This window comes from Hippopotamus amphibius, chromosome 1 (genome assembly GCF_030028045.1).
Source record: "Hippopotamus amphibius kiboko isolate mHipAmp2 chromosome 1, mHipAmp2.hap2, whole genome shotgun sequence".
Lineage (NCBI taxonomy): Eukaryota > Metazoa > Chordata > Mammalia > Artiodactyla > Hippopotamidae > Hippopotamus > Hippopotamus amphibius.
Genome location: NC_080186.1, coordinates 127151761 through 127165889, shown reverse-complemented (window position 1 = coordinate 127165889; position 14129 = coordinate 127151761). Strand labels below are relative to the sequence as shown.

General features: G+C 48.0%; 1 protein-coding gene across 1 annotated transcript; it reads right to left on the bottom strand.

Moving 5' to 3' along the window:
* Positions 1 to 241: 241 nt before the first annotated feature.
* Positions 242 to 4143, bottom strand: NHP2 (NHP2 ribonucleoprotein). Its single transcript, XM_057727704.1, has 4 exons — positions 3908 to 4143; positions 3661 to 3730; positions 1245 to 1350; positions 242 to 618 (listed from the first exon to the last, which is right to left on the bottom strand). Exons 1-4 carry the CDS (start codon positions 4065 to 4067, stop codon positions 493 to 495), a joined length of 462 nt encoding a protein of 153 aa, XP_057583687.1. The 5' UTR covers positions 4068 to 4143; the 3' UTR covers positions 242 to 492.
* Positions 4144 to 14129: the final 9986 nt, after the last annotated feature.

Genomic DNA, 14129 nt, shown 5'->3' with positions numbered 1-14129 from the left:
GCAGGCTCACCCTGCAGCTCCCAGCTACTCTGGAAACGGATGTGGAAAGCTCGGGGTGGGCAGCAGGGTCCATTCTCAGTTTGAGTCTAGCACCAGCCCTGGCAGCCAAGCATCCACAGTGAATATTCATGAAGTCCTCGGGTCCTCTGATGAGAAGGGCTGCTCCTGCTCTTTCCTCCCCACCAACTCCTCGGCCCCACCAGTAGCTGCTGCTTATAAAACACCCACAAACTCACCACACTTTGGTTTTCACATTTACTCCCCCCACATCATTATTGGAACTGTCTTCACTGAAGCTCAACAGGAAATAGCACTGATGGAGCAGATGCGGGCTTTGCCGTTGTGAAGGAGCTGCTGGAGCTGCCTGGGAAGAATACGTGCCTCGGGGGACCATGGAGATGCCGTGAATGTGGGCAGCAGCAGGGCAGCCAGCTGGCTTGCTGCCAATCCAGCAGCTTCTGGAGCAGGTGCCCAGGTTGCTGCCTAAGTCCTTCACATGGGCGGGGGCAGGGCCTGCACCTCCTCCAGGCACTCATCATAGGCCTCCTGATAGTCCTCGTGGGGCTTGACCATTATCACGCAGGTGGGGCGCTTGGAGCCGGCAGCTGCACCCAGGTCCTGCGGAGCAGGGAAAGAAGGCCACAGCCTGTGTACCAGGGAGTCACCAACCTAACCCAGCCCACAGAGCAGTGCTAGTGTCAGTGTTAAGACATGCGCTAGTTGGTCAACGTTAAGAACATTTTGAATTGGTTGCCACCATTTAAACTCGGCAAACTTTTGAGTTGTGGTCCAGCAACTGGGCCTGTAATTCCACATGGCAACCGTGAAAGGGCTCTAGCCCAACAGGAGCTGTCCCCTTAGGCAGGGCCTATGCTTTCCAGGTCCCTGCCATCCCCCACTCCCTGCACCCCAGACCTGGCCTCGGCTATGTAAGAGTAAGGACGGCTGCATGTCCCTAGAACACTGTACTCATCTAACAGGACTAACATATCCAAGTTCACCTTCTGTTTCATTCCCACAGTCCACGGAGAAGGGGATTTCCATTTTATAAGAAGGAAATGGAAATGCAGAGAGGTAACTTATCTGCAGTCCCTCATCTAAGAAGCAGCAGAGCCAAAATCCATCCAGGCCTGTCTTAACTCCAGAGCTCACGCTCTTTCCCACTATGGCCTGCTGCCACATACCCGGTCCCAGACCCCCCTCCTCCTGTGCTGACCAAGATCAGGGGCTCACGTGCTCCCTACCGTCTTAGATGGGATGTAGACGTAGGGCAAGTTCCGGTCTTCACACATAACTGGGAGGTGGCAGTATACCTCAATGGGTAGTGTGTCTCCTGCCAAAACCATGATCCTGAAATAAGAGAAACCACTGTCATTTTCACCTTAACTTAGTCCCTCTTTCAGTCATAAGTGCCACTTCTGAGCTGGGCCTTGGGGGTACAGAGATGGGTAAGCTGGCCCCTGCCCTCAAGGAGCTCAATATTAATGTGTGTCTCCCAACCTCTAGAAATGCATGCAGATTTGTTTGGTGAGTGCATTCCTCTGGGGAAGTGATCTCTATTGCTTGGCAACAAGTAAATGCCACCAAGTGTGAAAAAGGGTATTGAATTGTGGTCCAGTGACACTGGGCCTATAATTCCATGTGGCGGCTGCGGACAGATGAGGTATGAGAGAGATGCCAAGGAGTAAGAGCTCAGCTCTCCTTGGCCAATCAAAAAAGGAATCAGGAAGCAACACTTGAGAGGAAAGCTGAATGATGAACCTCTGTCAGGCAGCCCATGGAGGGGCGGGGGGCAGGGAAAGGATTTAAGGTCGAGAGAATCAATGATACCAGATGCAGAGGGACTGGCTGTTGTTGAGAAGCCCGGGATGGCTTTGGAACCCAAGATGGGGTGGGGCAGACAAGAAGGCTAGAAAAATGGGTCACACTTAAAGACCGTGAGTGCTTCAAGGATCATTCCCAAGAGTGACAGAACCAATGACAGCTTGCCAGAGAATCCTCAGCTGGGGCTCCTTCCTAGTGGGCAAGGTGTGGGGTTCTGGGACAAGGGCCTCAGGAGCCCTGATGACACAGAGGGAAGAGTTTGCTCCCTAGGGAGTAAGAGGAAAACACATGGAAAGGGCTCCTGGCTCAAAGCACTGCATCCACACTCCTAGTTTTCCTTTTGCCTCACAGACTGTCCTCCTCTACAGGTTCCTCTTCCTTTGAATAGCCTTTATTTGATTTGATTCGATTTTTTTGGCTGTTCCATGTGGCTGGCAGGATTTTAGTTCCCCAACCAGGGATTGAACCCTGGGCGCCCTGTAGTGGAAGCGCAGAGTCCTAACTGCTGGACTGCCAGGGAATTCCTGAGTAGCCTTTAAATGCTGGTGTTCCCACAGCCTGGTCCTTGGCTGCCCTGTCAGTACCTTCTCCCCAGCTGACCCCACCCATAAGCAAGGCTTCAAGTGTCAACTATGTGTTGACAACTCCCAAATCTATTCTCTCCAGCCTGACCCTCTCCCAAACTGCAAACCCATATAGTCACCTGCCTCTTTGACAGTTCTGCTAGGAAGAGGGTTCATATGTCTGAAAGGCACCTGAAAAACTTGTCGAAAACCAAACTCATGATCTCCCCATACAGACTCAGCTCCTTCCACTATTCACTATCTCAGTGAGTGTACCCTCTGTCCATTCACCTGGAACCCACACCTCCTCACTCCATACCTGAAAGCCCTCTCATCCATCTACTTTAATTCTCTCCATCTCTGCTATCACTAACCTAATCAAAATTGCGCTCACCTGTTCTACACCACAGTAGCCTTCTATCTCAATTTCCCCATCTGTTCCACCTCTGATCCTTTCCAAAGTTGCCAGGAAAATCTTCTTAAGTTGTAAACATAATTATGTCACTCCCTGGCTTTAACCCTCAGTGGCCTCCAAAGCTCTGAGTACAAAAACTAAACTTAGCATGGCTTACAAAGCCCCATGCAAAGGCAGCACTTCTACCCACTACTACCCTCTCCTGCCCTGGAATCCACTTTCTTCTGGCAGGATCCCCTGCCCTCCCCCAACAAACTAATTCTTATATCTTCAGACCTCAGCTATCCCACCTAGGTCAAACTTCATAGAGCATCAATTCCTCCCAGGAATTATTATTTACCTCTTGAGGACCTACAATGTACCAGACAATTCTGAAAATAAAACAGTTGAGAGGCTTTATCCTGTACTCAGCTTACTTTCTGGCCCTAATGGGAGATAAAATGCAAATAAGTTTCAGATTCTGATAAATGCCAGAAAGGAAGTATGTAGGGTAATGAAGTCATTCTCACTTCATGGTTACCTATGACAACTTGTAATTTTGTGTGTATTTGATTCCTGTCATTGTCTCCCTATAGCACAGTGCCTGAAAAAGAGTAGACACTCAGTAAATAGTCGCTGAATGAATGAAGCTGGGATCTACCCTAACTGACCTGGCTTATACGATTCGCTTCCCCTGGAATTCATTTTCCCCATGGTGTCCCTTTGAGCGCGTGTGAGTGATATCAGCACCTGTACGGAAGGGAATTTACCTTCTGCACAAGAGACCGGGTCATAGCACTCTTACTGACTACGTGTTGAGTAGCAGGGATACCTTCGTCACCGTTTAGGAATGCAAAGTCCGCGGGAGGGAGTTCTTACCCTTTCTCGCCTTTGTTGATAAATTTCTGAACCTCCTTGACCCCGCGCCGTATCTGCTTCTGCTTCACGGCTGCAAAGACCGAAGAATCAGTCGAGGGGCCCCGGCCCACCCCAGCGTCCGCCGCACCTTTTTTTTTCCGGCAGGGTCACGCGACATCCGGAACCTCCCCGCCTAGGAGTCGAACCCTTGCCCCCTCCATCGGAAGCGCAGAGTCTTAACCGCTGGACCACCCGAGTCCCGCCGTACCTTTCTTGATGCATTTGTAGAGCTTCCGCGTGAGGCGGCGAGAAGCCAGAGGCTGCGCGATGGGGTTCAGGTTCACCAGCAGCTCATGGTAAGTGCGCTCCCCGCAGCACGCGTCCGCCTGAGCCTCCGGCCCGTCGGGATCTGCTTTTATTTTAGTCATGGCAGCGACCGCGGCAACGCAGCGCCCAAGCCGCGAACGCACGAGGCCGGTGCTTCGGGAATCACTTCCGGGCCGTGCCGCTCTGCGAGAAGCCGGCAGTACACCATAGCCAATTAGGAGCCCAGGTCTCCGACTCTGACCAATCGTTAACACTTCAACTCCTTCAATCTAGAGAGTGGAGGGGCGGAGTCTCGGCCATAGGGGCGGGGCCACGCCCACAACCGAGGCGGGGCGGGGCGGATTAGGGCAGGCGTCCGAGGGCCTATGAGGCTAGGGGCGGAGCCCTGGGAGGCGGGGCCTGGAGGGGGAGGGGCGGGGCTAGGACCCCGTTTGGGCTCTCAGAGTTGGGCGGCGCAGGTAGAGGCGGCGGCAGGAGGAGGAGGCTGTACCTGCAGGGGCGTGGGGACCTACGGGGACAGGATCCTTGCCTAAAGGGCGGGGTCTGCCACCCGAGTGGAAGAATGGGAAGCCTGCTTTGTGTGATTCCAAACCTTGTTAGAATCTAATCCCTCAATTGGGCAGTGCCGAGCCCGGTCAGGTCCCGGGTCCCGAGTTGGTCCTGGGTGGTGTGCCCTAGGTGCCAAGGTTCAGGTAAAGCCTGACACTGCTAACGATACCTTCTTCTAGCATGATTTCTCACACACTGCTTTCTCTTTCCTGGCAAGGGATGGACCCGTTCACTCGCTGATCGCCTCGGTCTAGACCGCTTTCCCAGAGAGCCGGTGGCTCGCTCCCACCCTTCCCACAGGAATCTGCTCAGATGTTTGCCACGGGAGAGTTTCTCCTGACCCCAGCCCTCTGTTTCCCTCCGCCGCCTGGCATCACGCCCACGGAAGGCTTGGCGGAGACAGCTGGTGGGAGCTGAGAGGGAAGACAACGTGAACACTGGGGCTGAGGCTTCGGGGTGTGGTGGGGGAGAATTCTAAATAGGTGTCCGGTTTGCACTTAACCCTAGAGGATTAATGGACGGTAATGCAGGGGAGGCACGCAGGCCTAGACTGGGGTGGATCTTGCACCCCTGACTGATTTCTTGTGCCCTGTCTTGGAACATTGGATGAATATTAATTAGGTCATTGCTGTAAGTTAATTGCCTATGATTACACGGTGGTAGGCCTGCCATTTTTGCGATGGCCAAACAGGCCAGAAAGTGGAACTTCAAGTCTGCTGTTGGCCTTGTCAGCACATGGCAGTTAAGCCGGCTGAAAACTGACCTTTTAACTCTGTAACCAAGTGCAGTCATTACACGAAAAACAAGTAGCTTTTTAAAATTTAGTATTTTAATAAGAAAAAGTAGTATGCAATCCATACTAACCTTAGACCCCAAATAACTTCACAAATAGAAAAATATCAGTTGAACAATGGGAATGGTTATGTAAGCAACAAAAAATAATTGGAAAACAAGCAAAGTCTGTATGCACAATGTAACCAAAAATTGACCTTTTAAATGTTTTCACTCTGGAATTTCTTGAGAAAAGATAGCCGCTCCTGAGCTTTAGGCCTGGTGGCTACTCTCAGCTTTGCCTTACTGTCCACCACTTTGCTCTCCCCTTACTCACCCCAAACTCTTTCCCGCCTTTCCCATCCCCCTAGGTCCTGCAGTAGACGTTCTGGCCTTCCCTGGGGAGCCCTCCCCAAATGGCACGTAAGACTGTGAGAGAAGAGCTCCTCTGAGCACCTAGTTGGCAGGGCTCTGCAGGGTGGTTTGCTGTTTCCTTTTTTCAATCTTAATATTTTTTTTAATTGGAGTATAATTGCTTTACAATGTTGTGTTAGTTTCTCCTGTCCAACGAAGTGAATCAGCTATATGTATACATATATGCCCTCCCTCTTGGACCTCACTGCCCCCCATCCCACCCATCTAGGTCATCACAGAGCACCAAGCTGAGCTCTCTGTGCTATACAGCAGGTTCCCACTAGCTATCTATTTTACACACAGTAGCGTGTATATGTCAACCCTAACCTCCCAATTCGTCCTACCCACCCCTTACCCCTTCCATGTCCATATGTCCATCCTCTATGTGTGCATCTCTATTCCTGTCCTGGACATAGGTTCATGTGTACCACTTTTCTAGATTCCACATATGTGTGTTAATATATGGTATTTGTTTTTCTCTTTCTGACTTACTTCACTCTGTATGACAGACTCTTGGCCCATCCACTTCTCTACAAATAACCCAATTTTGTTCCTTTTTATGGCTGAGTAATATTCCATTGTATATATATACCACATCTTCTTTATCCATTCATCTGTTGTTGGACATTTAGGTTGTTTCCATATCCTGGCTATTGTAAATAGTGCTGCAATGAACATTGGGGTACATAAATCATTTTGAATTATGGTTTTCTCAGGGTATATCCCCAGTAATGCGATTGCTGGATCATATGGTAATTCTATTTTTAGGTTTTTAGGAAACCTCCATACTGTTCAATGGCTGTATCAATTTACATTCCCACTAACAGTAAAAGAGGGTGTAGGGCAGTTTTCTATTCCTCTTTCAGCCTTGTTGATTGGGTGACAATGTGTAAGGGTTGCAAAGGGGAAAGGTGCTCCCAGATGTGTACGCTGGACATGATGGACTCTGCACAGAATTTCATCCCCAAGAAACCCAACTCAAGCACATGTGCTTGACTGACCTTGCCAAGGTCTTAGTTATGAAGACCTCTCAGTTCTCATACGGAGAGAGGAAGGAATTAACATTTATGTGCCAAGCACATTACATGTAATATCTCCTCCAGTGTTCACAAAGAATACCTTTACTATTCACAATTTCCTGGGGGCTCATAAGGGTAATAGCTCCATGTAGCTCACACAAAGCTGAATCTGAATCCTTGTCCACTAATGTCCAAGCTCATGCTCTGCTCATCTCCCGTGACTTGGTATTCAACTTTAGCTCAAAGGTTATGAAACGTGGCTGGACAGTGAAAGTGTAGGAATCTTGGCTTGGCCAGGTCATTACATAAAAAAGCTTTTTGAGCCAGAAGACAATGCAGTGCCAAGAACAAATCTGCCCTCTCAGTAAACAACACTGTGTATTTCTAACACCAGTCTCAGACATCTGTACCGGGTCCAAGGTGGTTTGTGTGACTTCACAGATTTTGTGTGAATGGCCACTCCTCCTCTCTTGAAGCAGGATAGAATGGATGAGAACACGATGGCTAATGGGTAGTTGATCAGGTTCTAAATGACGAATAACTTTAGGCAGGTCATTTAGCCTCTCTGGGCTTCAGTGCCTCATCTGTAAAATGAGAAAGTTAGACCTAGATGGACTAAGGTCCCTTCTTTTAAAAAACTGGGGAAAGGACTTCCCTGGTGGCGCAGTGGTTAAGAATCCGCCTCTCATGCAGGGGACATGGGTTTGATCCCTGGTCGGGAAAGATCCCACATGCCATGGAGCAACTAAGCCTGTGCACCACAGCTGCTGAGCCTGTGCTCTAGAGCCCGCAAGCCACAGCGACTGAAGCCCACGCACTTTAGACCCCGTGCTCTGCAACAGGAGAAGCCATGGCAATGAGAAGCCATGGCAATGAGAAGCTTGTGCACCGCAAAGAAGAGTAGGCCCCGGTTCACTGCAGCTAGAGAAAGCCCGCGAGCAGCAATGAAGACCCAATACAACCAAATAAATAAATAAATAAACTGGGGAAGATGATTTTTTTTAATTGATATAATTCCCATATCATACAATTTGCCCACTTTAGTGTATGGTTCAGTGGTTTTAGTGAATTCACTGAGTTGTGCAGCCATCACCACAATCAATTTTAGGACATTGTCATCACTTCAGAGAGAGCCCCTGCACCCTTTAGCTATCACCTCTGAACCTCTCATCCTTCCTAGACCTAAGTAACCACTAATCTTTTTGTCTCTATAGATGTCCCTCTTCTGGACATTTCATAGAAATGGAATCATATAGTATGTGGCCTCTTGTGTCTGACTCCTTTCACTGAGCATGTTTTCAAGGTTTGTCCATGCTGTAGCACAGTGTCAGTGCTCCATTACTATGTAACATTCTATTGTATGTGTATACTACATTTTATCCATTTATCAGCTGATGGACTGGGTTGTTTCCACCTTTTGGCTCTTGTGAATAGCGCTGCTGTGAACATCCATGTACAAGTTTTCCTGTAGGCATATGTTTTTGATTCTTCTCTTGGTTATGTACCTAGAATAGAATTGCTGGGTCAGTGGTAAGTGTTTAGCTTTTGGGGGAACTGCCAGGCTGTCTTCCAAAGTGGCTGCACCATTTTGCCTTCCTACCAGCAGAGTACAAGGGTGCCAACTTCTCCTCATTCTCATCAATACTTGCTGTTATCTGACTTTTTCATTATAGTCATCCTACTGGGTGTGAAGTAGTATCTTGTGGTTTTGATTTGCATTTCCCTGATGGCTAATGGTGCTGAGCAACTTTTCATGTGCTTAATGGCTATTTGCATACCTTTGGAGAAATGTTTACTTGCCCATTTTTAAATTAAGGATGAGTTTTTAGTTGACTTTTTATTTATCAAGCCAGGTGGAGGATGGAAACTTCCTCAGACACAACTGCTTGGGACACACCTTACCGTGTAAAAGCTGAGAGTTTAGAAAAGTCAGCTTGGCACTTAAGAAAGTTGGGTTTCTTTAGGGTCAGGATTTTGGCTTTGGAATTTAAAATGTATTATTTTAAAGGTGATAAGGTTTATGTTAAAAACGTTTTCAGATAGTACACAAGAGTATAAAGCAAAAGTTAAACACCCTTCCTCCCTAACACCTATTCTCTGACTTAAGCTCTCCAGAGATATTCAGTATTAAGTTTTTGTGTATATAGATGCAAATATATATACATATATATTTGTTTACATTAAATAATATATTGTTCTGGCAATTTGTTTCCACTTATCAATAAAGCTTGGGAAATTTTTCTGTTTTCACCATAGACAGAAATAAATCTTATTCTTTTAATGTGTTGTAATATTATGTTATATGGATTTCCACAATGTATTTAACCGGCCCCTACTGAAGGACTTTAGTTTGTTTTTAGTGTTTTTGCTATTTTGAGTAAGTTTGCAGTGAATCTCGTGAAGTATCTTTGGTACTTTTGTGAGTCTCTCTGGGGATAAATCCCTAACATTTATGTTTTGATGGATGCAGTATGGTCCAGTTGTCCCCTAAAGGGGTACAGTTTACAGTTGTTCTCATAGTGTCTCTCCATCACTTTCGAATTCTGGGTTTTGGCAACATTTTTTCAGGGGAAGGAGCGGTGGTGATGATCCAATAGGGAGGAATAGTGTCTGTTTTCATTTACATTTCTTTAGTTCAAAAGGAGGCTGACATTTCATATTTTTATAGGTCATTTATGTTTCTTTTTCTGTGAACTTTTCTGTTCTATTCTTGTCCAGTTTTTCTATAGAGTTGTCCCTTAGTGCTTTAGAAAAGCCTTTTGTATTTTAAGGAAGTTTTTTCCAGTGCTTTTGTGGTTTTATTATTCATATGAAAAAATGTGATCATCAGTTTTACTGTGAGTGTGAGGAACAAGGCAGGGCTCCAGCTTTTCTTTCTTCCAGAAGGCTTGCCATTGTCCTGATGCCATTTGTCGAATTCTTTCTCTTTCCATCCATTCATTTTAAATGCCTTTGTGATATACTAGCTTCTAATATGTATTTGGGTCTATTTCCAGCCGCTCTATTCTTTCTCTAGTACTAAACTACTTTGATGGCTGTAGTGCTTGTTTTTTTAAAACTTTGTTTGTTTTTAAACTATTTTATAGGGTTCTGGCAGTTTACCAATTAAACCAGGCCTAGGAGAAAGCATGCTATATGGAAAAAGGAAGTGTCTGGGAGTCAAACAGATCAGGATTTGATCCCAGATATATCATTTATCAGCTTTTTAGCCCTGGACAAATTCTTCAACTTAAGTGTGCTTCAGTTGTTTTGCTTTTAAAATAGAATGAGGATTGAGTGAGATGCTGCCAGGAAGGCACCCCCTGCTGCTGTGAGGCACATGCTGGATGCGTGGTTGTTCCCCTCTGGGCCACCAGGCACCTCCAGGGCCTGAGCTTTAGTGGGCCAGGGTGAGACATCTGCAAGACCAAGGGGACATGCCCCACCACCCCTAATGCTCTAGGTACAGAAATTCCCTGCCCAGTTGGCCCTGAGTCCATTATTACGACTGGCCCAGCCCTCTCCCTCGATCTGCTTTTCAGAGAGAGAGCTGTCCCTGAAGGGTGGCCAAGGTGTGTGTGTGTGTGGGTGGGCCGTGGACAGAACGTGGGTGTTTGCCTTGGGGCATCCACGCATGTGCATGTGGGTCCCTCACTATACAGAGCAGAGTGGGATGGATGGGTGGAAATAGAGGAGAGAACAGGACTCCATCTATGCTCTTGCCCTGAACCTTTCCTATATGAGGGGTGGGCCTGCTCCCTTCTCCTCTCCCTCATGACTATAGATTGGGTGGGGAGGAGATGTAGTCTTTTGCCCAAGAAGAGATCCTGGGGACTGGCTGGGTATGTTAGTTTCCTAGGGCAGCACTAATAAAATAACAAATACTGGGTGGCTTAAAACAGTACAGATTTATTGTCTCACAATTCTGGAGGCTAGAAGTCCAAAATCAAGGTATCCGCAGGGCTGTGCTTTCTCTGCAGGTTCTAGGGGAGAATCTCTTCTGTGCTTTCTCTTAGCTTTTGGTGTCACTGCCATCCCTGGTGTTCCTTGGCTTGTAGACACATCACTCTAATCTCTGCCTCTGTTGTCACATGACATTTTTCCTCTTATAGGGACACCAGTCATATCGTATCAGGGCCCACCCCAATAAGCTCATATTAACTTTATTACATCTACAAAACTCTATTTCCAAATAAGGTCACATGCACAGGTACCAGGGGTTAGCACTTGAACAGATCATTTTGGGGACATGATTTGACCCATAACACTGGGAATGCTGGCCCTTAGCAGGGTTAGGGTTAGGGTTAATGTAGGTCATCGGCACTGACTCTCCCTTCCTCCCACTTTCCCAACCAGTGACCTGGGGCGGGCAGTAGCATGTGGCTTTGATTTCTGGCAGGGATAAAATTAGTGGGGAGGGTGATATTTTTAGAAGTCCAAGGGACCCTGGGGACCACCTAATCCAGACATTTAACAGATGGGAAGCTGAAGCAGTTCCGCGAGATGCTTTGTGTTCTGGTTGGGCACTTTGTGCCCGGGCAGCTGCCGTGGGCCATGGGCTGTGGCTCCAGTTGGTGGTGGGGAGAGGGATAGGGTGGCCACTGAGTCTGTTGTCAGCCCCGGATCCCCAACTGCAGCATGAGGCAGACTCTACCTTGGGCCGCCAACAACTACTGAAAGCCTGTGCTTTTCCCAGGTGGGTTTTTTGTCTGGGGCTGCCTGGAGGGAGGAGGAGCCAGTGGCTGCCGTGCTGCCACTGTTTCAGTTCTGACGCCCACTCACACGGTCTTGGGGCCTGTGGGTGCCACGCAAGGTGAGTCCTCAGCAATGCCCCCACCACCCCCTGAAGCCTCTCCTGGGCTGCAGCTCTTGCCACCTGCTTCATCTGTTACTCTCTTCCACTGGCTTTGCATGCTCTCAAAAATCAGGGACACTTCTCCTCTGTTGGAGACTCTCCTATTTTCTTTGCTGTTTTGGAAGAGGTTGGCAGGGTGTTGATGTGAGTGAGTGTGTGTGTGTGTGTGTTTCTGCATACATGCACGTGCACACAAAACCTGCCCTGTCTCCACAGTGCCATGCTGCCTTCCACTGCTTAATGGGATTCTTGAGCAAATGCTTGAGTGGCACATTTTCTGTTCTTGTGCCCAGAAAATCTCATCCTTTTCCCTTGGCCTCCTTGGAATCAACACTGGCATGCCTGCCAGAAGTCGTGCCATGGAGTGAGCTCTGGTCCTTAAATAGCTGATCCCCAAGCAGCAACATCCTGGGGACCCAGCATTTTCTGTGGAGTTGGCAAACCATCAAGAGTAGAGAAGATGCTAAGGAGGTTTGCGTCTCCACCGTTGCCTATCGGACTCTCCATTCATTCCAAAAAAGGTGCTAAGCATCTGGTATGTGTCAGACACTGTGCCAGGCATTGGAGGGAGCACCGGTGAGCTGAAGTCCCTGCCTCCCCAGAGTGTCCATATGAACTCTGTCGCTGTGTTCCATGATGGGGAAGCATCAGGAACTCTGAAGAGTATTGAATTGGAACCTAGGAAGGGATCTGGGAAGAAGCTGCTTCCTACTGAGATTTGTGGAATGGGTGGGGGCGGAATAGTGCTGGGGAAGCCTGAAGGCCAGGAAGGGGGATGGCAGGGCTGAAGACAGTTGGTGGCAGGGCCCACTAGAATGGCCACTCTTAGCACTTACCACGGCCATATTCATCATTGGGGTCCCTCCAGCTCACAACACAGAAAGCTCCAGGAGGGCAGAGACTGTGGATCTGGTACCTGGCAGGGAGTCAGTGCTCAGAAAACATTTGAATGAATGAACTTTATAGAGTTTTGTTTAGATCTTGAGGCTACTGAGAAGCAGGAGCTTAAGTTGGGGTTAACCTGGTTAGTTTTATGCTTTTGGAAGATCATTCAGGCAACCGTGGGAAAACGGGAATGGACAGTATGCCTGGGGAGCTTCCTTTGCTGGTCACTGAAGGGGAATCAGATTTGAACCTGGCACCTGAAGATGGAGGAGGCCACCTGCAAGGACCAAAGAGCAGCTGTAAAGAGCTGAGAAGGATCCCTGGCCAACAGGAAACGGGGTTCCCAGTCGTATAACCACAAGGAACTGAAACCTGCCAACAGCAGGAATGAACTTGGAAGAGGATCTCAAGTGCCAGATGAGATCACAGCAGTTGGAAACTTTATTTTACCCTTGTAAGCACTGAACCCAGCCATGCTATCCTGGGCTTCTAACCTGCAGACCTGGGAGAGAGTAAAAGGGTATTGTCTTAAGGTACTAAGTGGTCATATATTACAACAACAATAGAAAATGAACATACTAATTGCTGGATACATTCACTGAATTGAAAATGCAGGTGGAGGGGCAGGTCAGGACAGGCTAGCTGAGAAAAGAAGCCCAGGAGGACCTGGAGTTGACAGTAAGCATCCCCACCTCATCAGGTTGTGGAGAGGATCAAATGCATGGAGAGTAAGTGCTGGATAAACGTTGGCCACTGTGGGTGTGGCTGGAACTGCAGGGAGACCTGGGCTCCCGATGTAGGTGGAGACCTGGGAGTCGGTGGGGAAGGGCCACTGCCTCCAGATACTGAGCTGACCCCAGAGTTGTTGATCCCATGAAATGTGATAGGATGGAGAAAGCAGGAGACACTGTCATTGCCCAAGCCTGCTGTACCCCTTGGGCCTGGGGTGTGTCAGGTGGGCTTGTCCCAGCCCTCTCTGGCCAGGCTCACACCTCCTCTCCTTTGAGTGTATGCCTGCCCTCTGGAGTAGTGAGGAATTACCAGGGTTTTTGTTGTCGTCGGCTCTGGCTTGTGAGTGTTTTATTATTGTGCTCTGCTGACAAGAGGGACAGAGAGGACGGCAGACAAGCTGGAGTGGAGCAGACTAGGGAGGAAACTGGGTTGAGAGTGTTTGGGTCTTGCTGGGGAGACCTTGGGTGTCAGAGTCCATTTGATTTAGATGAAGAGTCAGCAGACGTTTTCTGTGAAGGACCAGATAGTAAATATTTTAGGCTCTGTGGGTTACACCATCTCTGCTGCAACTATTCAACTCTGCTGTTACAGTGTGAAAGCAGCCGTGGGCAGTACGTAAACAAATGGATGTGGAGTTTCTAGTAGAACTTTATGTATTAAAAAAAAGACAGTGGGCTAGATTCGGTGCATGGGCTGTAGCTCACTGTAGTTCCTTAATTTGGATGGTGGCAGTGGTGGTGGTGGTGGCTTCTCCTATCCTCACCTCCCTGTTATCATCAATACCATTATTTGGAGGCCAGTTGTGGAAGGTTTTGGATACCTAAATCACTTGTTGGCAACAGAGAACCATTAAAATATTTCTTAAAAAATAGAAATATGATTGTTTCCAGTTTTTAAAAAATTTGAATAAGTAATACATTCACATGGTTCAAAATTATACCAAAAAGTTTTACGGTGAA